The sequence below is a fragment of the Microcaecilia unicolor genome, chromosome 5 (genome assembly GCF_901765095.1).
Source record: "Microcaecilia unicolor chromosome 5, aMicUni1.1, whole genome shotgun sequence".
NCBI lineage: Eukaryota > Metazoa > Chordata > Amphibia > Gymnophiona > Siphonopidae > Microcaecilia > Microcaecilia unicolor.
In genome coordinates, this window is record NC_044035.1 from 216,449,306 (window position 1) to 216,475,758 (window position 26,453).

Consider the following 26,453-nt stretch of genomic DNA (forward strand, 5'->3'; position numbering starts at 1 on the left):
TTTCTGTGCTCTCTCTTGCAAGGGAAGAAAGCAATGAAGAGCTTAGTATTAAAAGAAACTTCCTTTCCTTGCCATTGCTAGGCCACTGCCCAGGAATGAATGAAAGAAAGAGGACTGGCATGGAGGGTCATATGATACTCCATACTGACAGTCAGAAAAAAAGCACATCTGACAGACAGACAAAAATATGAAAGTCCAGGAATAAAGCTTTAGTCGGAGTTCACTAGTCACATTCCCAAGCAACCTCCCATACCTGAATGCTAAAGGTGACTGTATTTAGCCCCGGCTGCAGGGTCACACTGCTGCGTTTCAAGGTGTTGGCATTGTTGTCTAGAGAGAGTGGCGTGGGTGTCTCCAGAAAGGTGCTGCTTTCCTGCCAGCGCAGCAACATGTGTGTGTTTTTGCAGATGACACCACTAGTGGTAAGAGAGCTGTCTGCTGGGTTTCTCTCATGCATCTCATATAACTCAACTGCAGGCATGGTCTGCCGTGACAGGGCCAAGCCCAGCACCTCACTCTGGAAACTGATGATGCCATTGGAGGTCTTGTGCTTGGTGAGCCACTCTGCTGTCTTGCGGTAGCTATTTTTCTCAATGTTGAAGTGCACGTTGAGGCTGATCTGATCCACACACACTGCAACCGGCATTCGGCTCCACAAAGTCACCTCCACAGACAGAGTGCCCCCTACATGAACCACAGCAGTTGGAGGCTCAAAGTGTAAGTTCTTCAGCTGTGCAAGGGAATCTAGAGCAAGGAAAACTTTGTTACCTGTAAAAGACAAGAAAGAGCAACAATCATTCAGTCTCTTATTACTAATATGAATATTAAACAGCCAAGAATGTATTCACAATTTAAAATGAACCGTTTACCAAGAAATACTTAGCTTACAGACTCACAACAAAATGAAAATATGTTATCAGATAAGTTATCTAGCACAGTGTTTCTTAAACCTGTCCTGGGGGACAGTCAGCCAAGTCACATTTTCTGGACATCCTTAATAAATATTTATTTCTACGTGAGTAAAAACAATTTCAATGCAGTTACAAATATTAACACTCCATCAAAGTAACTACTATAATATTCCCTTATTAATCTTTATTTGAATACAAAATATCACAACTTATTTAATTAGTGATAGCATTGATAAATGCCTCTCCTTTATTGTTTTTGCTCACGTATACTCACTCATACTTGTATCTCTCATATAAATATTTATAAGGGATATATTGAAAACCCCTCTGAATGGTGGTCCCCAGGATAGGTTTGAGAACCACTGATCTAGTGCACCCAAGGAACTTCTGTGACATGTTTTCAATTCTGCTATGATCAAGCTAGCATTCCCCTGCCCAGCAGATTCAAACCTCAATAGAACAAAGCCTGTACTGCTAAGATAGATCTCTTGAAATCTGCATCAATGGAAAACATCTGCAAAGCAACTACCTGGACCAATTCTCAATCAGAGACTGTGCCTTCAGTTGAGCAGTACTGTGCAACCTGTCCATCTAAATTATTTAACTCTCATATATACAAGTGAGCGGATTGCTCCTCAATAGTGTAGCCATGATATGTAATGTCCCTAGACAAGATCCCCGCCTCCTGTGGTCACTACAGTATGACCACTAGCAAGACAATTAACCTTCCAGTGCACAAATTCAGGGTGTATAACATATCTATCTATACAAAATGGAACAGAAACAATAGCTATATTATGGAAACGACACACACCATATGAAATATCCCCCAAACATATCACCATCCCTACACACAAAACACACACACATGCAATGGGGACAATTCTATAAGGGGTGCTAAATGTTAGGCACCAAAAATCTGTACGCTAAGATAGTATTCTGTAACACTATATGGGTGCTCAGATTCCATTACAAAATAATGCGTTACGTTGGCATTTGCATGCCATCACTTATGCCATGTAAAAGACAGGTGTAAATGTTAGCTCCTAAATGTTGGAACTTATACAAGCAACTTACAAAATTCCATAATTTTCACACATAAGTATACATTCCAACCCATGTCCTTCACACTTGCATGCCCCCTTGCAGTTATGCTATCTTACAGAAACGCACTCAAGTGCAGTTATATGCCTAACTGCCATTTACCCGTTTTGGTGCTTAACTTCTGATTAGTGCCAAAGGTTATGCAGCAAATTAGCACCTAACTTGTGGCGCACTATACCTAATTAGAGTACATAAGTAATGCCACACTGGGAAAAGACCAAGGGTCCATCAAGCCCAGCATCCTGTTCACGACAGCGGCAAATCCAGGCCAAGGGCACCTGGCAACCCAAACATACAAACATTCTATACATGTTATTCCTGGAATTGTGGATTTTTCCCAAGTCCATTTAGTAGCGGTTTATGGACTTGCCCTTTAGGAAACTGTCTAACCCCTTTTTAAACTCTGCTAAGCTAACCGCCTTCACCACGTTCTCCAGCAACGAATTCCAGAGTTTAATTATGCGTTGGGTAAAGAAACATTTTCTCTGATTTGTTTTAAATTTACTACACTGTAGTTTCATCGCATGCCCCTAATCCTAGTATTTTTGGAAAGCGTGAACAGACGCTTCACATCCACCTGTTCCACTCCACTCATTATTTTATATACCTCTATCATGTCTCCCCTCAGCCGCCTCTTCTCCAAGCTGAAAAGCCCTAGCCTCCTTAGTCTTTCTTCATAGGGAAGTCGTCCCATCCCCGCTATCATTTTAGTTGCCAATTCCGCTATATCTTTCTTGAGATGCGGCGACCAGAACTGAACACAATACTCAAGGTGCGGTCGCACTATGGAGCAATATATCGGCATTATAACATCCTCACACTTGTTTTCCATACCTTTCCTAATAATACCCAATTCTGAAAACCAGAACTATAATATGACAGTGCTATAGATTTGAAGAAGCAGTTCAAAAGAGGGCCACCAAACCAAAGCAAGTCATATATACAAAAATTGAAGCAGTCATACCCTGTAGCAGGGGTGTCAAACTGGAATCCTAGAGATCCGCAAGGCAGTCTAGTTTTCAGACTAATGATTATGCATGAGATATATCTGCCAAAACAGTAACAAAATTCAAGCATGTATGGGATTATATCAACAGGGATAATACCGGTGGGGAGGGTAAGGTAGAACAGCACAGCTGAAGTAAGTCCTGTTATAATACAATGGACAGCTATAAAAGGGCAACTGGATAGACCAAATGTCCTCATCTGCTAATATCTTCTATCATACAATCCCAAAGACACTTCATTTCTATTAACAAAACAAGCACACTGTCTTAGCTATCTGGAACAGTCCTGAGCTTCATGGGAAACTCTTTATACATTCCTACCTTGGTTGCCCATTTGCTGGTTGGAAAGTTTCAGAATTTCTTGGCAGAAGTGTCTGCGTTCCTCTTCTGTGAGATGGGTGTCTCCAGCTAAAAGACTGCTTGTCTGGAGATAGCTAGGATAGTGAGTTAAAGAAACTTAAGGACCTGAGACAGACTTTGTCTCTATATCAGTTGAACAGTATATCAAGATTGCAATTAACAAAGTACTGACAAAAATAACTCTCAGAAAACTGTCTTTCCATTTGCTTAGTTTATACAAATATAAAAATGACTCTCTCATTCTTGCTAAACAGGTGAAATTAGCATGTGGTTAGTCCTTTCAGTGCTACTCCAAAGATATTAAACAGGTAAATTTTTCAGCAGGAGGATACCCATATAAATGTATTATGTTATTTGAATACTGGCTTAATGTTATTTAACTCTCACATATACAAGTGAGTGGATTGCTACTCAATAAAGCAGCTATGATACATAACGTCCCCAGACAAGATCCCCACCTCTTGTGGTCACTACAGTATGACCACCAGCAAGACAATCAACCTTCCAATGCACAAATTCAGGGTGCATCTTCTTTAAAAATGCTGCCAAGTTACCAAGTTCACCAGTTGAACAAGGGAGATTTTAGGCCTGTCCTGGATTGCTGTCAACTCTATCCTGATGCATTATGAGACCTGCAGTGCTGAATTCAATGGGTAAAAACAGGGACTACAAATAGCACACTGAATAAGAATGTAAGCTCAAAAACAGGACTGGTCAACAACTCCCTCCTGGAACTAGATAACTTTGCAGCTCTTAACTAATGGACAAGTCATTTTTCCCTTCCTTGCCTCTGGTACAAACCAGGGATGCCAAGTGTAGACTGCCCCAAACAGTGAGATTTACGGACAAAGTGTTTGAGGTATTCATTTACAAAATAATATATTTAGCAAAAACTTTACCTGAGCTGAAAACTTCCCTTCGCTTAGTATGCAGACAGGTACGTTTGTATCAATGGACTTCTCCAACCTAGCTCAAATTTTCCAAGGGAATCTGAATGTATACGAGACTGTCCCTACCAAAGAAACATACTTGCATGCACTCTGTCACACTTTCATCGTACACACATGCATTCAACCGCCCTTCCCTCCCTCCTTCCTCCACCCCCCTCTTCAGGCACACCACACCCACATGCACTGTGACATTTCAGAAAGACACACGTTCTCTCCCATCTGTTGCTGTGCTGCTGCTTATGTGTTCAGTCAGTTCCTGATCTCCCCTCCCACCCCATCCAAACCAGCACAGCTCACCATCATGTCCAGTTTTTGCCTTTGCAGCCAGTTCTTTTGTTTAGCTTGCAACAACCCCCTCCCATTTTGCCCTATTCCACTTACATTTCTATCCCTTCTCAACCAGGGGTGTAGCCAGACCCGACATTTTGTTTTTTTTGGGGGGGGGGGACCCAGCGTTAAAATGGGGGGAGCACTAGGCATATAGGCGTGAGCAGTGCTTGGTATACTCCTAAATAATGCCTTAGAGTGCACTTGATAATGGATTTCTAAGTAAATAGTCAGGCCTGCTTAACACACAAACCAGTGCCTATAACTCAAGCGATTATACTGTATATGTAAAGGTGTGTTGAGATTTGATACTATATGAGAGCTAGAGTGTTGAACACATCCATACTGAAGAGACTCCTGAGGCAGGCCATTGAGCTGAAACACAACTCGTGTCAAGTCCATTGGATATTTGAATAAAACTTTTATTTGACCTACACATCACCTAGCTCTTAATTTCTGGTGTCACCTTCGCTGTGCTTTGCTTGCTTGCCTGCATCAACATAAACCACATGCACACTTATGGAAACCTTGGAAACGCAGACACTTTTAAATGAAGTTGCATTATCCCACAACTTAAACTTTACCATATCAGTAACAGTACCTCTAAAAAGGCAGCAGTGAATGTACAGAACCGCAATATGCTTCCTATTGAAAAAGCCAGACAAGTCAGACTCCTATGGATCCATGCACAAATTACATGCCAGCAGAATCTCTCACTTTGGTCACCCTCAGAACAAAAACTAGTCCTCACCAATCACAGAATAAAGGAACAAAATTAGAAAAGGAAACAATGAGACATCATATTCTCTGTAAGGAGTACAGCACAGGAGAAACAAAAATAAAAAGGAATTATCTACTGTAGGGAGCAAAATACAAGATCACTTTCTACCCCAAAATAAAACCCACAAATACATTATCTGGATACCCATGAAAAGTTAAAACTTGTGGGACAACAGTGAGCTGTATTTTCAAAGCACTTATAAAGTTACATAGAGGGGCGTAATCGAAAGGGGCGCCCAAGTTTTCCTGAGGACGTCCTCGCAGGACGTCCCGGCGAAGGGGCGGGGAAACCCGTATTATCGAAACAAGATGGGCGTCCATCTTTCGTTTCGATAATATGGTAGGGGACGCCCAAAGCGCGAAATTTAGGTCAACCTTAGAGATGGTCGTCCCCAATTTTCAGCCATAATGGAAACTGAGGACGCCCATCTCAGAAACGACCAAATCCAAACCATTTGGTCATGGGAGGAGCCAGCATTCATAGTGCACTGGTCCCCCTGACATGCCATGACACCAACCGGTCACCCTAGGGGGCACTGCAGTGGACTTCACAAATTGCTCCCAGGTGCATAGCTCCCTTACCAAAACCCACTCCCCACAACTGTACACCACTACCATAGCACTAAGGGTGAAGGGAGGCACCTACATGTGGGTACAGTGGGTTTCTGGTGGGTTTTGCAGGGCTCACATTTACCACCACAAGTGTAAAAGGTAGGGGGGATGGGCCTGGGCCCGCCTGCCTGAAGTGCACTGCACCCACTAAAACTGCTCCAGGGACCTACATACTGCTGTGATGGAGCTGGGTATGACATTTGAGACTGGCAAAAAATATTTTAAAAGGTTTTTTTTTAGGGTGGGGGAGGGGGCTGGTGACCACTGGGGGAGTAAAAGGAGGTCATCCCCGATTCCCTCCGGTCGTCATCTGGTCAGTTCGGGCACCTTTTTGAGGCTTTGTCGTAAAAAATAAAAAAATGGACCAAGTAAAGTCGCCCAAGTGCTCATCAGGGACGCCCTTCTTTTTTCCATTATCGGTCGAGGATGCCTATGTGTTAGGCATGCCCCAGTCCCGCCTTCGCTACGCTTCCGACACACCCCCTGGAACTTTGGTTGTCCCCGCGCCGGAAAGCAGTTGAGGACGCCCAAAATTGGCTTTCGATTATGTCGATTTGGCCGACCCTGGGAGAAGGACGCCCATCTCCCGATTTGTGTCGAAAGATGGGCGCCCTTCTCTTTTGAAAATAAGCCTGATAGTATCCTATGGAACTTTAAGTGCTTTAAGTGCTTTGAAAATGAGCCCCCGTGAGTCCAGCCAACTTATAAGTGGAACATAACCACAGAAGCTGGTATGGTCACATTTTCAATATGGTAATACTAGAGCAAAGCTAAGGAACATTTTATTTTGAGTTAGTCTTCACTGGACCAAATTTGCTTTCCTTGTGCCATCATCCAGCTGGATAGGCAGTGTCTTAAAAGGTAGAGTATAAAGGATTTTTTTTTTTTACATTTATATTCCACATTATCCCAACCAAGCTCAGGTTCAATATGGCTTACATTTCGAAATACAGCGATAAAGAATAATAGAATTCAATTATAACATGGGAGCAAATTGGTGGATATGTCTGAAACATTTAACAAAGTTGAGATTAGCATATATACTCAAATGGGCATTTAAAGTTTTGTCCTTTAATGATGCCGCATGTTCAGAAATCATAGCCATATGTATAGACATGCACACACCAGAACAGGCATCCATACACACATTGCAAAAGTAAGCAACTTTTACAGAGTACAACCAAAGCTTAATTTTTATTTTCCCATTTTGATCTTCCAAAATTCTAGACAGCAGACATACAGATCAGTAGGACCCAAAGAAGTCCAAAACAAGTAAAGTCAGAAACAGTACAGTTTATACCTAAGTGTTCAACTACCCTTAGGATTCACCTTTGGGTTTAAAAAGCAAAACCATGTGAATGTAAGGACTGGATAACAAATTAAAACAAAGTTTGAAGCAAATGCTCTTAATATGTAATCCTTGGTAGGAATGATAAAACAGTGATGGAATATTCACACAGAAAGCAGCCTGAGCCAACAGATTTTCCACTGAACATAATTAACTTTGTATGAACTTGGTGGCTAACAGTGTACTGAACTGGACAATGTTGGCACATTTAGACTGACTTGACAGAAAGTCTGCATGAAGGAAGCCCCTACCTCGTTATTCAATACCTCTCTGTGAAATAGCAGTAATAAAAAAGGCAATTGCATTTTTATAATAACCACTACATTCCACAAAACAAAAGGAGCAAGTTCTCACATGCCATCTTTTTTTTCTGATGTAGTCACAGGAAAAAAAAGATATTAAATACTCCCAGGTCCGAACCTAATTGTTTTGGTTTTTTTTTAATTGTAGTTATAAATATAAGTCTGATTATTAAACACTTGATTCTCATAAAATATCTGTTTTGATGGTCCTTTACTAGGCGAAAACATCTCTAAATGAATAGAGTCCCTATAACCAGCCCCTCCAAATGACATGAAGGGGAATAATTGAACAGGGACGACCATCTCTAAGGGCATCCATCTGTAAGGATGTTCCGGCGAAGGGGCGGGGAAACCCGTATTATCGAAACAAGATGGATGTCCATCTTTCGCTCCGATAATACGGTCGGGGAAACCCAAATCTCAACATTTAGGTCAACCTTAGAGATGGTCAACCTAAATGTTGAGACGGTCGACCTTAGAGATGGTCATCCCCAGTTTTCGGCAATAATGGAAACGGAGGACGCCCATCTCAAAAACGACCAAATCCAAGCCCTTTGGTCATGGGAGGAGCCAGCATTCATAGTGCACTGGTCCTCCTCACATGCCAGGACACCAACCGAGCACCCTAGGGGGCACTGCAGTGAACTTCACAATTGCCCCCAGGCGCATAGCTCCCTTGGGTGCTGAGCCCCCCAAAACCAACCTAAAACCCACACCCCACAACTGTACACCACTACCATAGCCCTTAGGGATGAAGGGGGGCACCTACATGTGGGTACAGTGGGTTTCTGGTGGGTTTTGGAGGACTCACATTTACCACCACAAGTGTAACAGGTGGGGGGGGGGGGGGGGGGGATGGGCCTGGGTCCGCCTGCCTGAAGTGCACTGCACCCACTAAAAACTGCTCCAGAGACCTGCATACTGCTGTGATGGAGCTGGGTATGACATTTGAGGCTGGTATAGAGGCTGGAAAAAAATGTTTTTTTTTAATTTTTTTATTTTTTAAGGTGGGAGGGGGTTGGTGACCACTGGGGGAGTAAGGGGAGGTCATCCCCGATTCCCTCTGGTGGTCATCTGGTCAGTTCGAGCACATTTTCGAGGCTTGGTCGTGGAAAAAAAAAGGGACCAAGTCGACCAAATGCTCGTAAGGGACGCCCTTCTTTTTTCCATTATCGGCTGAGGACGCCCATCTCTTACCCACGCCCCCGTCCCCCCCTTCGGTACACTGCTGACATGCCCTCGTGAACTTTGGTCGTCCCCGCGACGGAAAGCAGTTGAGGACACAAAATAATCAGCTTCGATTATGCCAATTTGGGCGACCTCGGGAGAAGGATACCCATCTCCCGATTTGTGTCGGAAGATGGGCTTCCTTCCCTTTCAAAAATAAGCTAGATAATGATTTACAATTTAAACTAATTATCCAATACTTCCTGCATGCTGCAAAGCTGGCACGTTTGAAAATATAAGCGAGATCAAATAAAAATGTTACCAACCATAAAGAACGACAACGTGGATACAGCGGCTCATAGGTTTGCTTGCTCTGTTTTGCATGAATGGGGGATGACAGACAGCTGCGTGGAGGAGAGGGAAAAGGAGATTTACTTAATTGGCTTCAGCTTTTTAACATTGCTTGTTCTGGTTCTCTGCACCGCTGCCCTTCTTCAATTTTCCAGGCTGCAAGCAGTAAATACACTGCCTTTGGCAGCCCCGGAAGCTCTCCCTCTGTTGCAGCGTCCCTCCTAGGCGGGACAGAAAATTGTAGCACAGGAAAAGCCAGTAAAATTGAAGGACAGCAGTGAAGAACAGAGGTACAGGGAGGGCAGCCAGTAGTACCTAAAACACTTGAGTGGGCACCAGAGTTGGGGGGGGGGGGGCTGAAGCTGGAACGGGGGAACCAGGGCCCCCAAGGCCACCTGTAGCTACACCACTGTTCTCAACAACCCTACTCAAGCCCTCAAGATTTCACTTATTCAACTGATTCTCTCCAAGGCCTCTTGCAAAGCTCAGCTTCCCCCATAGGCACTTGTAGATCAGCCTCTCCTTCCTGTGATTAATGCAGCCTTTGCACTGGCTGGATCCTATCATAGTCTCTGCACTGGAAGGGGGAGAGGATTGGAGATCTATAGAAGGCTAAATACTGAAAAACATCCAGACACTTTCTGGCTTTTTGTAAAATCCTGAAGAAATCCAGATAGTTGGAAACCCTAAGCTCTTAAGTTCTCAGTACATATGACAGGGCCCCAGATGCGTGCCTAGTTTGCCTATGCCTTAATTTGGTTTATACCTCCACAGAGCAGTGTTGCCAACCTCGTGAGTTTGGGCTTTCTTTTTTTTTATTTTTAATTTGCGGGTAGCTTATTTTTGGGTTTGTTGATGCTGGCAGCATATGTGAGCAGAATGACTCACATACGCTGCCTCACGATTGGCTGAGCTATGGTCTCCTGGGGCAGGGCATCAGGTGCTACCAGTGCAGTCGGCAAGCAGAAGAGGGTCAGGGTAAGCACTGGTTCTAGTTCCGGTTCCTCTAATGCCCAGTAGCTGGAAAGGAAGTCGACAGTTGCCCAGAAGCACATGGTGCGGTGTGGAGTATCCTTGAAGGATACTATTGAAATAGGACATTTAGGGAATCCCAGTAGAGAGTGAAAGTAAGCCAGGTGTGCTTAATAAGAGAGCAGGATAAAGGATGCACATTATCCCCTTCAACTTCTAAGCAGCTTGTAGATCAAAGAAAGAACACAATTTGAAATGCCTGTATACAAATGCTAGAAGCCTGAAAAATAAGATGGGAGAATTAGTATAGCACTAAATGATGAGATAAATATAATAGGCATCTCAGAGACTTGGTGGAAAAAGGACAATCAATGGGACATTATGTTAACAGGGTACAAACTGTATCACAATGATAGAAAGAATCAAATTGGAGGGGAGGGGGTTGCGCTATATGTTAAAGAGCGTATTAAGTAAAATAAAATAAATATTTCACATGACACAGATAGCAGCGTGGAATCACAATGGATAGAAATTCCATGTGTGAAGGGAAGGGGTATTCTTGTATGGATGTACTACCGTCCGCCGGGACAGAACGAACAGAAGGATGAAGATTAGGGAAGCTGGCAAACTGGGCAACGCTATAATAATGGGTGATTTCAATTACCCCGATACTGACTGATTAAATGTTACATCAGGGAGTGTCAGGGAGATAAAATTTCTTAATTTCTTCTTGGAGCAGCTGGTCTAGGAACCCACAAGAGGGGAAGCCATTCTGAATCTGGTCCGTGGTAGTGTGCAGGACATAGTGCGAGAGGTGGTGCTGTTGGGTCCCCAGGGAAATAGTGATCATAACATGATCAAATTTGAGATACTATCTGTGATGAACCCGCAAAGGAAATCTATTTATTTATTTTATTTTTATTTATTGCATTTGTATCCCACATTTTCCCACCTCTTTGCAGGCTCAATGTGGCTTACAATACATTGTGAATAGTGGAAGTATAATAGAAAATAGACATTTAGTGTTACAGAAGGATCTTGAGTTACATGATAATGATCAAACATGATAGTGATATAACAAGCAAATGATGTAAGACAGTTCTGAATATATGTGGAAGAGTTGTGTATGTTCACATTGGTTGATCTTTGTGGTATGTCTTATTATTATTAATTTTTTATTATTTATTGCATTTGTGTCCCACATTTTCCCACCTATTTGCAGGCTCAATGTTGCTTACATAGTTTTGTTAACATTGTCATTTCAGGATATCAGGTACAATTAGTAATGTGTAGCGATTAAGTAAGGGAAGAAAGAAGGAGGGAGGAAAGGAGTGATTAGGGTAGTTATAGAATGTGGGCGTTGGTGGATTGGTGAGGTGGCTCAGTGAGGCTATTGGTTCTCATTGTAGGCCTTGTCGAAGAAAAAAGTCTTCAGAGATTTTCGAAAGATAGTTGTTTCGTTGATTGCTTTTAAGTCTGTAGGTAATGCATTCCATAACTGCTTGCTCATGTAAGAGAAGGTAGTGGCATGCATCAAATTGTATTTAACTTGTATTTAAGTCTTGTTAAAGAGATGGGTCTTCAGTAGTTTGCGGAAGTTCGTTAGTTCATAAGTCGTTTTTAAGTTGCGCGGCAATGCGTTCCGTAACTGTGTGCTCAAGTAGGTAAAGTTTGACGCGTGCATTAGTTTGTATTTTAGACCTTTGCAATTAGGGAAGTGTACATTAAGGAATGTGCGGGATGATCTTTTGGCATTCCTGGGTGGTAAGTCTATCAGGTCTGACATGTAGGCTGGTGCATCTCCGTGAATGATTTTGTGAATTAGAGTGCATATTTTGAACGTGATGTGTTCTTTGCGTGGGAGCCAGTGTAGTTTTTCTCGTAGGGGTTTAGCACTTTCATATTTTGTTTTACCGAATTTGAGTAACTGCAGTGTTCTGGGCTGTCTGAAGTTTCTTGATTATTTGCTCTTTACAGCCGGCATAGAGTGTGTTGCAGTAGTCTAGATGACTAAACACCATTGATTGTACCAAGTTACGGAAAACATTCCTTGGGAAAAAAGGTCTTACTCTTTTTAATTTCCACATTGAGTGGAACATCTTCTTGGTTGTGTTTTTCGCGTGGGTTTCGAGTGTTAGGTGTCAATCGATGGTAACTCCAAGAATTTTTAGGGTGTCCAAAATTGGAAGGTTCAGATTTGGTGTGTTAATGGCAGTGAATTTGTTCTTATTATGTTGAGAGATCAGTATTAGGCATTGGGTTTTTTCTGCATTAAGTTTCAGTCGAAATGCATCTGCCCATGAATGCATGATATGGAGACTTTGGTTGATATCACTGGAAATTTCCTTTAGATCTTGATTAAATGGGATGTAGATCATTACGTCATCTGCGTATATGTATGGGTTGAGGTTTTGGTTTGATAATAGTTTGGCCAAGGGTATCATCATTAAGTTGAATAGAGTCGGCGAGAGGGGGGATCCCTGTGGGACTCCGCATTCCGGTATCCATGTGGCTGAAGTAGTCGAATTGGATGTCACTTGGTATGATCGTGTGGTTAGGAATCCCTTGAACCAATTGAGAACGTTACCTCCAATTCCGAAGTACTCTAGGATATGTAGTAGTATTCCGTGATCAACCATGTCGAAAGCGCTTGACATGTCAAATTGTAGAAGTAGTATGCTCTTTCCAGTTGCAATCATTTGTTTGAATTTGGACATGAGAGTAACTAGTACTGTTTCAGTACTATGATTAGACCGGAATCCTGACTGGGAGTCATAGAGTATTGAGAATTTATTTAAATAGCTTGTGAGTTGTTTGGTCACTAACCCTTCCGTTAGTTTGGTTATTAAGGGAATGGATGCTACTGGCCTGTAGTTGGTTAGTTCACTGGAACTTTTCTTTAGAAATTTGGAAATTTTCTGAGGAATGGATCCTCAGAAGCTTAGCTGAAATTGGGTGGCGGAGCAGGTGAGGAGAAGAGGGGTTGGTGGTTGGGAGGCTAGGATAGGGGAGGGCAGACTTATACGGTCTGTACCAGAGCCGATGATGGGAGGCGGGAAATACTGCTGGGCAGACTTATACGGTCTGTGCCCTGAAAAGGACAAGTACAAATTCAAGGTAAGGTATACACATATGAGTTTGTCTTGGGCAGACTGGATGGACCATGCAGGTCTTTTTCTGCCGTCATCTACTATGTTACTATGTTTACGTCTTTAGGTATGGGGGTTAGTAAAATGTTTCCTTTCTCTTTCGGGAAGAGACCATTTTGTAACATATAGTTCAAGTGTTTCGTGATGTCTGTTATAAACTGTTGAGGAGCGGATGTCATAAGGTTGTTTGGACATATGTCTAGTTTGCAATGAGATTTGGCGAATCTTTTCAGCGTTTGGGAGATGTTATTCTCTGATAGTGCTTCGAAGTTGGTCCAGGTTCTGTCTGCTGGGTAAATGCCATGGTCTGGATCTAGACAGTCAAGGAGTTCAGCATAGTTGATGGTGCTGATCGGTATCTTAAGTCGCAGTTGTTCTATTTTTTCGTTGAAGTATCTCGCGAGGTTGTCTGCTCCTGGTGTGTCTTTACTGTTGGTTGTGACTGGTGTAGCGTTTAGTAGTTTATTCACGAGTTGAAAAAGTTTATGTGTGTCCTTGTAATTTGGTCCTATTACAGTTTTGTAGTATAATCTTTTTGTTTGTCTTATGGTATATTTGTATTTTCTTTGGAGTTGTTTCCAGGCGTTAAGTGTGGGGTCATCTTTCTTTTTATTCCATGCACGTTCCAACCTTCTAACTTGTGTTTTAAGTTTTTTCAGTTCTTCATTGAACCATGGTATTGAATTCTTTCTGTGTGAGGTTCTAGTTTGGGTAGGAGCAATGTTGTCTAATATGGATCTGCATCTATCGTCCCATTCTGAGAGGAATTGGATTGTATCTGCTTTTATTGTCCATTCGTTGTGGTAAATCTGTTGCCAGAATATTACCGGGTCTATTTTTCCTCTCGTGGTGTAGGTTTTTCGTTCCTGTTTATTCGGTGAGTCTTTCGTTCGCCATTGGAGGGAGATGTTTGCTTTATAGTGGTCTGACCATGGTGAGGGTGTCCATTTTGTGTCTGTTAAAATAAGATTTGAGTCGGGATCGAATTTGTGTGTGACTATCCACCTTATAATTGAAAGAGGAAAAATGCCTAGATTTCGACCCAAATCGGGAGATAGACGTTTATCTCACAAAAACGAATAAATCGGTATAATGGAAAGCCGATTTTGGACGTTTTCAACTGCACTCCATTGCGGAAGCGTACAAAGTTGATGGGGGCGTGTTGGAGGCGTGGCGAAGGTGGAACTGGGGCGTGGTTATCGGCCGAGGAGAGATGGACGCCTTTCGCCGATAATGGAAAAAAAGTATGCATTTGTAGCTAGAATTTAGGGCACTTTTCCTGGACCCTGTTTTTTCCACGAATAAGGCCCCAAAAAGTGCCCTAAATGACCAGATTACCCCCAGAGGGAATCAGGGATGACCTCCCCTGACTCCCCCAGTGGTCACTAACCCCCTCCCACCACAAAAAATGATGTTTCACAACTTTTTATTTTTACCCTCAAATGTCATACCCACCTCCCTGGCAGCAGTATGCAGGTCCCTGGAGCAGCAGTTGTTAGGGGGTGCAGTGGACTTCAGGCAGGTGGACCCAGGCCCATCCCCCCCCCCTACCTGTTACAATTGTGCTGCTTAATGCTTAGTCGTCCAACCCCCCCAAACCCACTGTACCCACATGTAGGTGCCCCCCCTTCACCCTTAGGGCTATAGTAATGGTGTAGACTTGTGGGCAGTGGGTTTTGAGGGGGATTTGGGGGGCTCAACACACAAGGGAAGGGTGCTATGCACCTGGGAGCTCTTTCACCTTTTTTTTTGTTTTTGTAAAAGTGCCCCCTAGGGTGCCCGGTTGGTGTCCTGGCATGTGAGGGGGACCAGTGCACTACGAATCCTGGCCCCTCCCACGAACAAATGCCTTGGATTTATTCGTTTTTGAGCTGAGCGCTTTCATTTTCCATTATCACTGAAAAACAAAAATGCCCAGCTCACAAATTGTCGAATAAAACATGGACGTCTATTTTTTTTCGAACATACGGTTCGGTCCACCCCTTCACGGACCCGTTCTCGGAGATAAACGCCCATGGAGATAGACGTTTTCGTTCAATTATGCCCCTCTATGTCTAGTGTGTGTCCTTTGATGTGAGTTGGCTGCGTGTTTGTCCTGTGAAGATCCCATAGTTGTAGAATTCTTCGCATTCTTGGGTGTTTGTTGAGTTGAGATCTTCAAGGTGTAGGTTGATATCTCCTGTGATGATGAGATTTGAGGTGGAGACACAGGTGTTCGAGATAAAGTCCATGAAGTGTGTTTGTGAGTCTTGCCAATTGCCTGGTGGTCTGTAGAGCAGGACTGCGTTAAGGTGTTCCTGTAGGTTAGGCTGATTAATTCTTACCGAGGCGATTTCAAGTTGTGGCAGAATGGATTTGGCTATGGTTGTGATGGTGAACTCATATTTGTGTATTATGGCTATTCCTTCTCCTCTTTTTCCGTTTCTTGTCCAGTGGGTAATTTTGTATCCTGGTGGACATAAATCTAGGATTATCGGGTCTTTGAGGTCATGAATCCAGGTTTCAGTGATGAATAGGAGGTCAAGATTGTCCGTGGTGATCCAGTCTGTTAAAATCTCTGTTTTGTTTATTACTGATTTGGCGTTAACGTAACCCATTTGGATTGTTCGGTAAGGTTCAATTTGGGACTTGGTTGTGTTAATTTTTATTATTTGCCTGTTTTCTTGGTTCCTGGTTCTGTTATGTCCTCTCTTCCCTTTCTGTTGGTTGTTTCCAAATGTATTTGTTTTTCCTTTTAGTTGGTTGTTGTTCTTTTGGACTGGTGAGCTGTTATTGGGGTGTTCGAAGGGTTTATGTTGGCTGTATTAGTTAATGATTGGTAAATCCTGGTTGTGTCAGTGGACGAAATTATGCGTAATCGTCAAGCAGTATCAACATTAAGCATAGAGCATATTCTATGAGAATATATAAGCATATATTAAGCAGATTCTGTGTAACATCAAGCAGCAACAATATTAGGCATATATAAGCATGTATTAAGCAGTTTTGTGTGGACACCAAGCATTATCAGTATTAGGCATACATTAAGCAGTTTGTGTGAACATCAAGCAGTATCAACACTAAACAATGTCGGTATCAGTATGAAGCATGCATTAAGCAGCTCTGTGTGAACATCAAGCAGCATCAACATTGAGCAATATCAACATTGAACAGTGCGAATAATTAGCGCCAGCAAATGTAGCATCAGATGAGTGTGGAGCACTGCATTAATGTGTGAAATGAGTTTTTCAAACAGAGTATATACCTGCAAGTATGCACTTGCAGCCCGTTCCACTCTATGCCGCGTGCTACGTGTTCTCCCCGTCGGCATATGCGATCGTGGCGATTCGCTCTCCTGGGCTGTCTAGGCTTCCTCAGTAGCCGCGGCGGAGGCTCGGTGCTAGAAATGCTCATATGCAGCAGCACTCTCCAGCCGGACTTATCCCCAAACAGTCGCCTGCCTCCCGATCCCTGATCTCCACAAGCTCTCCGCTCAGATCGAGTAGCAGATAGCTGTCTTCCTCCTGCGTCGTGGCGCACCAGGCCCCGCTGCCGGCAAGCTCTCTTCGGTCGCCTGGTCAGGGCTTTTTGCTGCCCCCGATCTCTCCGGTCTTTCCGCTGTTCTTCCTCGTGAGTGATGCTCTCTCGCTCACTTTGTCCTGCAGCCGCGGATAACCAGCCACTCGCTGCTCCTCTCGCTGCAGGAGCGCTGGTAGTGATCCGGTGGTGCTGTTGCTAGGTAGGTGCCGGTGTTCTGGTTGTGATGTCTCTGTGGCCTTGAGGTTTTGGGGAGCCGTTTCTAGCTTGGGCTATGTTCAGCGATTCTCCGTCCGGCGAGGAAGCCTGGAGACTCTCTTCAGTTGTTCTGTGCCTGGGCCGCTTCCCTGTGGGTTCCGGTGCAGTCACTGGTCCAAGTATAGGTGCGAGCTAGGGTCTGGTCGTGTGGTCGGGTTCAGGTCATTCTCCGATGGTCCGTGGGGTGGCTGCCCGAAGCTGTGAGGTGCAGCTACGGCTCGCCCCGCTGTCGCTAATCGATCGGTCTTTGACCTTGGTTGCCCGTCTGATGTTTCTGGTTTTGGGATCTTTCCCGGTTGGGTCAGTTCGCAGCAGCTCTTTGCCTCTAGTCAGTGGGTCCCTCTCCTGCCCTCTATGGTTGCATGCAACGCTGGCTGCGTGGTCGGGCTTCGGTCACTCTCCGACGTTGCTGCGGGGTGGTCGCTCGATGCTGTAAAGTGCAGCTTCTGCTTACCCCGTTGTCCGATCTTTGTTGTTAATCGGTCGGTGGGTCGCTTTGTTGTGGTTCCGACGGCCAAGTCAGTGCGGGAGAACTCTCGGCCTAGGGGCTCTTCACTAGTGCTCCTGTCCATCGGCCATCTTGCTACTGCCATTCAGGGGCATAGTTATCAATGTGGGCTACCGTTTAAGATATGTTGTTTTACCACTAACTTTTGCTATTTTAGCACATGTCCCATTTTATGAAGTGGGATCTAGTTACTAATAACTAGAGTTAACCATAAAAGTGCCCGTCTTAACACTAACCCATGTTAATAACTTCACTCCGCTGTAGCTGCATTTAATTTTTGAAAGGGCGACTATAAGAAAATGAGGAAAATGGTTAAAAAGATACTAAACGATTGGATGCAAAGGTTAGGAGACTATATCAGGCGTGGACATTATGCAAAAATACCATCTTGAAAGCCCAGTCCAGATGCATTCCACATATTTGCAAAGGTGGAAAGAAGAGAAAACGTCAGCCAGCATGGTTAAAAGGTGAAGCAAAAGAGGCCATTACAGCTAAAAGATTGTTCTTAAAAGAATGGAAAAAGCCAAATGAAGAAAATAAGAAGCAACAGATGCAAAGCATTAACAAAGAAGGCTAAAAGAGAATGTGAAGAGAAACTTGCTGCAGAGGCTAAAACTCACAGTAACAACTTATTCAGGTACATCAGAAGCAGAAAGCCTGCGAGGGAATCCATGGGACCATTAGATCAAGAAGGAGCAAAAGGAGCGCTCGGGAAGGACAAGGCCATTGCGGCGAAACAGAATGAATTCTCTGCTTCTGTCTTTATGTAAGAAGATGTAAGAGATCTGTCTGTACTGGAACTGGCTTTCAAGGGTGATGATGCAGAGGAACTGAAAGAAATCCTGGTGAATCTGGAAGATGTACTGAGTCAAATTGACAAATTAAAGAGAAGTAAATCACCTGGACCAGATGGCATACATCCAAGGGTAAGATGGCATATATCCAAGGAAACTCAAAGAACTCATGCATGAAATTGCTGATCTGCTGTTAGTAATATGTAGCCTGTTGTTAAAATAACCTGTAGTACCTGAAGATTAGAGGGTGGCCAATGTGACGCTGATTTTTTAAAATGGTTCTAGGGGTGATGTGGGAAATTATCTACCGCTAAGCCTGACGTTGGTGCCGAGCAAAATAGTGGAAACTATTATAAAGCATAAAATTACAGAACACATAGACAAATATAGTTTAATGGGACAGAGCCAGCATGGGATCAGCCAAGGGAAGTCTTGCCTCACCAATTTGCTTCATTTATTTGAAAGTGTGAATAAACATAAGTACATAAGTAATGCCACACTGGGAAAAGACCAAGGGTCCATCGAGCCCAGCATCCACGACAGCAGCCAATCCAGGTCAAGGGCACCTGGCAAGCTTCCCAAACATACAAACATTCTATACATGTTATTCCTGGAATTGTGGATTTTTCCGAGGTCCATTTAGTAGTGGTTTATGGATTTGTCCTTTAAGAAACCCTCTAACCCCTTTTTAAATTCTGCAAAGCTAACCACCTTCACCACGTTCTCCAGCAACGAATTCCAGAGTTTAATTATGCGTTGGGTGAAGAAAACATTTCTCCAATTTGCTTTAAATTTACTACACTGTAGTTTCATCGCATGCCCCCTAGTCCTAGTATTTTTGGAAAGCTGTGAACAGACGCTTCACATCCACCTGTTCCACTCCACTCATTATTTTACATACCTCTATCATGTTTCCCCTCAGCCATCTCTTCTCCAAGCTGAAAAGCCCTAGCCTCCTTAGTCTTTCTTCATAGGGAAGTCATCCCATCCCCGCTATCATTTTAGTCGCCCTTCGCTGCACCTTTTCCAATTCTACAATATCTTTCTTGAGATGCGGCGACCAGAATTGAACACAATACTCAAGGTGCGGTCGCACCATGGAGCGATACAACGGCATTATAACATCCTCACGCCTGTTTTCCATACCTTTCCTAATAATACCCAATGTTCTATTCGCTTTCCTAGCCACAGCAGCACACTGAGCAGAAGGTTTCAGTGTATTATCAACGACGACACCCAGATCCCTTTCTTGGTCCGTAACTCCTAATGTGGAACCTTTTGCCTCTACTGCTATTTTTTTTTTCGTAATTCCTCTTGGCCTTCTTTATCTGTGCCTTGCATTTGCTTTGACACTCCTTATGCTGCTTCTTGTTATTTTCAGATGGTTCCTTCTTCCATTTTCTGAAGGTGCTTCTTTTAGCCCTAATAGTTTCCTTCACCTCACTTTTCAACCATGCCGGCTGTCTTTTAGACTTCCGTCTTTCTTCACTAATTCACGGAATATGTTTGGTCTGGGCCTCCAGGATGGTATTTTTGAACAGCGTCCATGCCTGTTGTACAGTTTTTATCCTCTCAGTTGCCCCCCTAAGTTTGTTTTAACTGTTCTTCTCATTTTATCATAGTCTCCTTTTTTTAAAGTTAAACGCTAAAGGTAAGCCGGTTGATGTAGTGTATCTAGATTTTCATAAAGCTTTTGGCAAAGTTCCTCATGAGAGACTCCTGAGAAAAATAAAGAGGTCATTGGATAGGAGGCAAGGTTCTGGTGTGGGCTAGGAATTGGTTATTGGACAGAAACAGAAGGTAGGGTTAAATGGTTATTTCTCTCAATGGAGGAGGGAGAACAGTGAAGTGCCGCAGGGGTCTGTACTGGGACTGCTACTATTTAACATATTTATAAATGATATGGAAACCGGGACGACGAGTAAGGTGATCAAATCTGCAGATGATAGAAAACTGTATAAGGATGTTAAAATACGAGCGGATTGTGAAATATTACATAAGACCTTAGGAAATTGGAAGATTGGGCGTCCAAATGGCACATGAAATTTAATGTGGACAAATGCAAGATGATGCACATTGGAAAGAATAATCCAAATCATAGTTACCTGCTAGGGTCCACCTTGGGGGTCAGCACTAAAAGATCTGGGTGTCGCTAGATAATACTCTGAAATGTTCTGCTCAGTGTGCGGTGGCGGCGGCCAAAAAAGCAAACAAGATGCTAAAAATTATTAAGAAAAGGATGGTGAATAAGACCTAAAACACTATAATGCCTTTGAATATCGCTCCATGGTGTGTCCACACCTTGAGAATTGCATTCAGTTCTGGTCGCCGTATCTCGAAAAAAGATATAGCGGAATTAGAAAAGGTTCAAAGAAGAGCGATCAAAATGATAAAGGAGATGGAATCCTCTCGTATGAGGAAAGGCTAAAGAGGTTACGGCTCTTCAGCGTGAAAAAGAGACTGATGAGGGGAGATATTATTGAGGTCTACAAAATCCTGAGTGGTGTAGAAGTAAATTGATTTTTTACTTGTTCCAAAAGTACAAAGACTAGGGGACACTTGAGGAAGTTACAAACAGGAGGAAATATTTTTTCACTCAACAAATAGTTAAGCTCTGGAACTCTTTGCCAGTATGGCTCCTCTTATGTTCTTATGTAAGTAGCCGGGGGAGTATTTCAGCGTATGATTAAATTTCACAGTATGTAAAACAAAACTGGGCTTATTTTGGGGCTTGTTTTTGAACTGAAATCACTTGATGTGGGCTTTTTTTTTTTTAGGGAAAACACACTTGTTTTTCCATGGCTACCTGCCAGGGAGGACCCTGCTACATTAGAAGGAGCTGCTACCTATTCTTTTCAATATGTCTCTTCAACACTGCTTCATTCTGTAAACAGATACGTTTTGAGTATAATTTTATAAACCTTTTTTCTAAACAAAATACAGAAATAGGCACTTATAAAATTTCCCAAGCGTATAAACAAATAAAATTATGCACTCTTATCAAACAGCACATATTCCTACATGTAGGGCTACCATACATCTGGGTTTCCTCGGACATGCCCTCCTTTCCAGGAGACTGTTGAGCGTCCAGTAGGTTCTGTAGAGCCTGCCCATTTGACCAGGTTTCTGGCAGGACATGGGTTGTGCTGAACTCTGACTCTCCGAGTCCTTCCCAATGGCTGGGCTGGCTGACTTGCCTCCCCCCCCCCTCCCACCGAGGCCTTAGGGTGCCCTCCACAAATCTTACTTAACATGCCCTGGTGATCTACTGGCCTCTTCGGAGAAGGAAAGAACCCCACTCTTTTCTGCCCACTGCCGATGATCTGTTCATTGCCACCGCTTCTTCAAAATAGCTGCCAAGACTTCAAACGAGGCAACTAGATAATGCACCGGCTCCAGCAGCATTCCTTTCCTCCTCCTTCTCGGTCCTGGAAAATCAATGAGTCACAGGCAGCGCTAAAGACATGCTGCTTCCAGCTGCCCCAGTGCTACTTTCTGCTTGGTCCCGCACACAGGAAGCTGCATCAAAAAAGGTGGGACCAAACAGAGAGAAGCACCATCGCAGCTGGAAGAAGTGCGTCTGTAGTGCAGACTGCGACTCTTTGGTTTTCTAGGACCAGGAGGAAGGGATGTTGTTAGAGCCAGAGGTGGGAGGGAATGGAGGAAGGGAGAGCTGCCAGGCTTGCGGAAGGGGAAGGGAGGGAGGGAGAGCTGCTGGACCTGAGAGAGGGGAGGGAGAGAGAGCTGTAGAACCACGGAGCAGGGAGCCTGGAGCAGCAAAAAACCCGGCTTTTTGGGTGCCGATTTTAAGGGCTGGTAGCCAGCCAGGCCTTTGCAAAACTGGCAAACCAGCTTAAAACCGGATGCTTGGCAACCCTAAACATAAGTAGCCCCTTTCCTGATCCTCTCACTTTCTCCAAACACACTCCCCTTTTACTGCCTCATTCTGCTTCACCCCTTTGATCCCATCATTCTTACATCAATGCATCTCTCCATTATTGATCTCTCACTCTCCAATCCTGGCTTGTTAGGAGAACAGCAATAATGTGAACCCTTACAGTGTATGTCCTTTTCTGCTACTTGGGCTAGTGTTTTGCTTTCAGTCATGGAAGACACTACAGTGTTGTACTATTCAAAGCACGATATTCCAGGTCTTGCAGCAGAGAAGGAGGGATTAGGGCTATGATTTTCACAGGGGGTGTAAGAGGGTAAAGGGTTATAGATTTGATATACAGCCTTTCTGTGGGTACAACCAAAGTGGTTGTACCCACAGAAATTCCAGATGAGTACTTTGAAATTGTAAAGGAACCCATGTGAGAGGGGCAATACTAGATCTGGAGCTTATGAATGGGAAGACTTTTTCTGATGTTATACTTGATCCAGCGATTACCAGATGAAATGGTTTATGTTTACTGACTTGACTAACCGGTTCAGTCCTACTGCACAAGTAGAGATGGTTCATTCAAAGGCAAGTGTCCTAGACTTCAGAAAAACTAATTTTCTTAAGATGGGAAAGTACCTCAAGGATTGAGCTGGATGGAAAAATAAAAATGGATCCTCTGCTTTCCACCTTAAAAGCTGATGGAGTTGTGACATGTAGTAACATAGTAATGTCAGCAGATAAAGACCATACGGTCCATCCAGTCTGCACAACAAGACGGCCACAGCTGTATCTGGCACTCTGCAGAGGTTCAACTTCTTTATGATTTAACACTGGCATACGTGGAGGGGCATAATCGAACGTCGCCAGCGATCTATTTTGGTGGCGGTGCTACAGCTGGCCGGAACCGTATTATCGAAAAAGATGGCCGGTCATCTTTTTTTTTTCGATAATACGGTTTAGCCCAGCCAAATGCCAGAGTTCGCCGAGTTTGAGATGGCCGGTTTTGTTTTTCAGCAATAATGGAAAAAAATGCCGGCGATCTCCAACCCAGCGACATCCAAGGCATTTGGTCGTGGGAGGAGCCAGCATTTGTAGTGCACTGGTCCCCCTGACATGCCAGGACACCAACCGGGCACCCTAGAGGGGCACTTCTAAAATTTTTTAAAAAATATTCAAATACCTCCCAGGTGCATAGTTCCCTTACCTTGGGTGCTGAGCCCTCCAAATCCCCCCCAAAACCCACTCCCCACAACTCTACATCACCACCATAGTCCTTATGGGTGAAGGGGGGCACCTACATGTGGGTAGAGTGGGTTTTGGGGGGGGGGGTTTGGAGGGATCAACACTTACTACCACAAGTATAACAGGTAGAGGGGGATGGGCCTGGGTCCACCTGCCTGAAGTCCACTGCAACCAACATAAACTGTTCCATGGACCTGCATACTGCTGTCAGGGAGCTGGGTATGACATTTGAGGCTGGCAAAAAAGGTTTTTAGTTTTATTTTTTTAGTGTGGGAGGGGGTTGGTGACCACTGGGGGACTACGGGGAGGTCATCCCCCATTCCCTCTGGTGGTCATCTGGTCAGTTGGGGCACCTTTTTGAGGCTTGGTCGTGAAAATAAAAGGACCAAGTAAACCTGGTGAAATACTGCTTAACGCCGCTTTTGTTTTTTCCATTGTCTGTGAAAGCCGGCCATCTGGTAGCCACGCCCATGTCCGCCAATGTCCCGCCTTCGCTATGCCGCCGACACGCCCCCTTGAACTTTCGCCGGCGAGGCGACGGGAAAGCGGCGATGCTGTAAAAAAAGCCGTTTTTGGTTATACCGATTTTGTCGCTTTTGAGAGATCGCCGGCCATCTCCCGATTTATGTCGGGAAATGGCCGGCGATCACTATCGAAAATAAGCCTGTTAATCTCTCTCTCTCCCTGCCAATGTTGGGGCACAGACCACAGAAGTCTGCCTGGCATGAAGCTGCCGTCAAAGCTCACTCCATCTATGAGGTCATTTAAGTTTTGTTTTAACTGGATTTCGTCATTTTTCCATATAAAGATCCACTGTAAAATGGTTTGGGAATGCTCATTTACTTTTGAGTAAAGTGGTGTAGTAGCCAAGTTAGTCCACTTTTAAAGGTAATAAATAGAAATAAACCAAAACATAGAAAAGAAAATAAGATGATACCTTTTTTATTGACAAACTTAATACATCTTTTGATTAGCTTTCAAAGGTAACCCTTCTTCTTCAGATTGGAAATAATCAAATGTTGACAAATATCAGAACATATAAATGAAACACAAAAGCACAACAATGACAATCTCACAGGAAGAGGGAGGGGTAGGTTAGGTGAGAAATAGGGAGAGCTGGGTGGATGAGAGTCAGGGAAAGATGGATGGTTGATACAGAGGGTGACAAAGCAGTAGAATTTTATGGTTTATAATGGGTTAGAAAACCCAGATCTTTGTTGAGTCCTGTCTGGTGGGTGACAAAATATTTCACCATTTTGACTTCAAAGGTCTTATGTTCATGTATTGTCTTAAAATTTCCATTTAGTATTCTTACCATAAGATCATTGATGCAGAGTTCTGGTTTTGTGGAGATGAAAACGGTAACGGAATTCAAACATGCGTGGGATATGCATAAAGGAATCCTGTGCAGAAGAAATGGATCCTCAGAAGCTTAGCTGAAATTGGGTGGTGGAGCAGGTGGGTGAAAGAGGGGTTGGTGGTTGGGAGGCGAGGATAGCGGAGGGCAGACTTATACGGTCTTGTCCAGAGCCGGTGATGGGAGGCGGGACTGGTGGTTGGGAGGCGGGAAGTACTGCTGGGCAGACTTGTATGGTCTGTGCCCTGAATAAGGCAGGTTCAAATCAAGGTAAGGTATACACATATGAGTTTGTCTTGTTGGGCAGACTGGATGGACCATGCCGGTCTTTTTCTGCCGTCATCTACTATGTTATATGTATATGTTAACAATCCTGGCTTCCCCGATTGCCATCTCAATAACAGACTATAGATTTTTCCTCCAGGAACTTGTCCAAAACGTTTTAAAACACAGATATGCTAACTACCATTACCACATCCTCCAGCAACAAGTTCCAGAGCTTAATTATTCTTTGAGTAAAAAACTATTTCCTCCTGTTTTAAAACTATTTCCATATAGTTTCATTGAGTGTCTTCTGGTATTTGGAGTAGAACAGATAAAAGTGAATCGATTTTTCACTCTTTTGAAAACTACAGTCAGGACTTTGTAGACCTCTATCATATCCCCCCCTCAGCCGTCTTTTTTCCAAGCTGAAGAGGCCTAAGCTCTTTAGCCTTTCCTCATATGGGAGCAGTTCCATCTCCTTTATCATTTTGGTTGCTCTTCTTTGAACCTTTTCTAATTCCACTATATCATTTTTTGAGATACGGCGATCAGAACTGAACGCAATACTCAAGGTGAGGTCACACCCTGGAGCAATAAAGAGGCATTATAATATTTTGCATCCCTTTCCTAATATTCCAAGCATCCTGTTTGCTTTTGGCCACCGCCGCACACGGGGCAGAAGATTTCAGCACATTATCTACGACACCTATATCTTTTTCTTGAGTGCAGACTCCTAAGGTGAACCCCAGCATCAGGTAACTATGATTCAGTTTATTCTTCCCAATTTGCATCACTTTACATTTGTCCACATTAAATTTCATCTGCCATCTAGATGCCTAGTCTTCCAATTTCCTAAGGTCTTCCTGTAATTTTTCACAATCTGCAAGTTTTTTTGACAACTCTGAATAGTTTTGTGTCATCTGCAAATTTAATCATCTCACTTGCCGTTCTGATTTCCACATTATTTATCAATATGTTAAATAGCACTGGTCCCAAAACAGATCCCTGCGGCACTCCACTATTCACCCTCCTCCAATGAGAAAAATGGCCATTTAAACCTACCTTCTGTTTTCTACCCAATAACCAATTCCTAATCCACAGGACATTGCCTCCTATCCAGTGGCGTAGGAAGGGGGGGGGGGGGGGGCGGTGGGGCAGTCCGCTCTGGGTGCACGCCGCTGGGGGGTGTCGGCGCCTCGCTGGTTCCTGGCTCTCTCTGCCCTGGAACAGGTTACTTCCTGTTCCGGGGCAGAGAGAGCAGGGAACCAGCGAGGCACCGACACCCCCCAGC

The 26,453-nt window shown here is 43.8% G+C and overlaps 1 protein-coding gene across 5 annotated transcripts in view; it reads right to left on the reverse strand.

Moving 5' to 3' along the window:
• The window catches only part of TRAPPC10 (trafficking protein particle complex 10), a 485,548-nt gene that overhangs the window by 186,053 nt on the left and 273,042 nt on the right, over positions 1–26,453 (reverse strand). For all 5 annotated transcript variants that reach the window (XM_030203762.1, XM_030203763.1, XM_030203765.1 and 2 more), the window contains 2 exons: positions 3,344–3,456; positions 254–768 (listed from right to left, as the gene is read on the reverse strand). In XM_030203762.1, coding sequence (XP_030059622.1) covers positions 254–768; positions 3,344–3,456 — 628 coding nt within the window. The remainder of the gene's footprint in view (positions 1–253; positions 769–3,343; positions 3,457–26,453) is intronic.